We start from the raw sequence: 2,285 nt of genomic DNA on the forward strand, positions 1-2,285 counted from the left end.
TTAAGAAGGATTGAACCCTTGCAACTTTGTAAATATTTCTCCCTCATAATTTTAACCCATTCCACTCCAGAGTTCATAATATTCCATTTGATTTTCATTACCAAAGCAATGTTAAGAAGATGGATGTCTGTGACATAGAGACCTCACTAATCCTTGGGAGAGCAAACTGTCTCCCAATTTACAAGAGAGAGGAGCTTCTTCTCTTCCAGACCCTCCCCAAAAAAACCTATATCTGAATGTTAAAAAGAAGTTAAATATTTTATATATTATAATTCTAATTGAAAAAATGGATAAAACATTAAAAACAGGTACATAATTTAGTCACATCGAGTGCATTTGGTGGGATGGCCCACGAAGCACGGGGTGAAAGAAATGTCCACATATAGTTTGTGACTAAATTGAATCGCACCATTGACCTTTTCATTGCGGATCTTTCATTGCGTAAGGGTTTGCTCATGTTATTAATTAATCCACATAAAAACAAATCAATCCCGTTGGGTTTTTGTTGGCTTCCCAAGCAAAGACTTGCATCTTTGATCCTCTTTCTGCTGATTCTTTCTTTTTCTTCTTGTTTGAAAATTAAGATATCAATTTCAGGTTTATATATGAAATGAATTCAGTCCATTCATGTATGATGCAGCGACATAATTCGACAAAAGAATAATGGACATTTCTATTTACGACTCCATATCTCGTCATGAATTACGTAGAGCTGAAAATGCCATCCATGTAAATCAATTACCAAACGTCTTTTCTTATCAAAATCAATGGTTTCTTATAGCCGAATTTGTGGAAAAGAAAAAATCACATTGGTTTCTATATATATGTGACATTGGTTTGCAGGTTAATCAGTCTGTTGTGTAGAGATTTGTTTTGGGATAAAGTTCTTAGATTCTTCATTGCTGACATGTCGCAGGCATAGTTCTTATGTTTCTTTTATTTTCTTGTTAATATGAAATTTATAAACAAAATTCTGGCTATTGGAAATTGGTGTTCTTTTATATTGGTCTGTTAGATTTATGTCTTAACTGATGGATTTTAGGTTCTAAAGGTGGGTATGTCATGCCAAGGATGCGTTGGAGCTGTGAAGAGAGTTCTTGATAAAATGGAAGGTAATTTTTCAATGGCACAATTCTTTTGTGGGGTTGTTTTGATTAGATAAAACAGGTAACACTTAAAGTTATTCTATTAAAACAATGAATTTTATTATTAATTAGACTGGAAAAAGGGACAATTAATGATTTTTAGGAAAGAAGAAGGGAAGAATAATATATGCTTTTCATTGTTACAGATATTACTTGCTGAGAATTTTTCTATTTTTTGTATATATTTATATATATGATATATTAATTATTATTATTTGTTAGATTCAAGTAGACTTGAATCCAAAGTTTCTTAGATGAAAAGGATCACAATTTACCATTATATTGTAGATTGTTGACTGAATCAAATTAGTTTTATTAGAATGTATTTATGATTTATAATTTTACAAAATCAATAATAAAATGATCTCTAAAAAATTGAACCAAAACCATTTCATTAGAATTCTTTAAAGGTAATTTTTCAACGATATAATTTTTATATTATTTTTATCATAAATAACCAAAAGAATCTTAACTCTAACAATCATTCAATAAGGTAAAAGAGACGAGTTTTTATCATCTGTGAGACTGGAAAAAACAAGGACAACCTATCCTATTAACCACCTAGTAATTTTAATTCTTTTTTTGTTAATAGTCATAATTGATGAGAATTTGATATATAACTAACTAACTTGTGGAACATATATATAACTATCTTATTTAAATACATATAGTATTAGATTATGATACTGAAAAGATTCAATATATTTGAAATGCAGGGGTGGAGACATATGATGTAGATTTGCAGGAGAAGAAGGTCACAGTTAAAGGGAACGTGAAGGCTGAAGATGTTTTGCAAACCGTATCTAAGACTGGAAAGACAACTACCTTCTAACCTGTTCAAGAGAACATCGTTGCATCTACATGACAAGTTTCCCAGTAAATGCTTATGATTATATATTTCTTAAGAATTTGCAATTGTATTATAGGAATCCTCATCATAATATTGTGTAATATATTAAGTTACCTATAAGTCTATATTACAACTTTTCCTTTCCTTTCGTTAATGGAGATTTTCAGTAAATAAAATTCTATTTGCCCCCCTTAATTCTTCACATTCTCAATCCCTGTTTACAATATTTTAAAGAAGGAAATGTACATAGATTTGTTTGTCAAAAGATATCTTTTAATTGTTGAGCCAAT

The 2,285-nt window shown here is 30.0% G+C and overlaps 1 protein-coding gene across 1 annotated transcript; it reads left to right on the forward strand.

Moving 5' to 3' along the window:
• Positions 1-849: 849 nt before the first annotated feature.
• Positions 850-1,977, forward strand: LOC149555331 (copper transport protein ATX1-like). The gene is made up of 3 exons (XM_089833614.1): positions 850-858; positions 1,043-1,112; positions 1,862-1,977. Exons 2-3 carry the CDS (start codon positions 1,058-1,060, stop codon positions 1,975-1,977), a joined length of 171 nt encoding a protein of 56 aa, XP_089689740.1. The 5' UTR covers positions 850-858; positions 1,043-1,057.
• The last annotated feature ends 308 nt before the right edge of the window (positions 1,978-2,285 follow it).

This window comes from Cupressus sempervirens, chromosome 5, assembly GCF_028749045.1.
Source record: "Cupressus sempervirens isolate cs-2001-9-10 chromosome 5, ASM2874904v1, whole genome shotgun sequence".
Lineage (NCBI taxonomy): Eukaryota > Viridiplantae > Streptophyta > Pinopsida > Cupressales > Cupressaceae > Cupressus > Cupressus sempervirens.

Bases quoted from the DNA above. Each gene is read 5' to 3' on its own strand.
- LOC149555331 (XM_089833614.1), top strand. From the start codon at position 1,058: ATGTCATGCCAAGGATGCGTTGGAGCTGTGAAGAGAGTTCTTGATAAA. The intron at 1,113-1,861 runs GTAATTTTTCAA...TTTGAAATGCAG, and splicing joins AGTTCTTGATAAAATGGAAG to GGGTGGAGACATATGATGTA.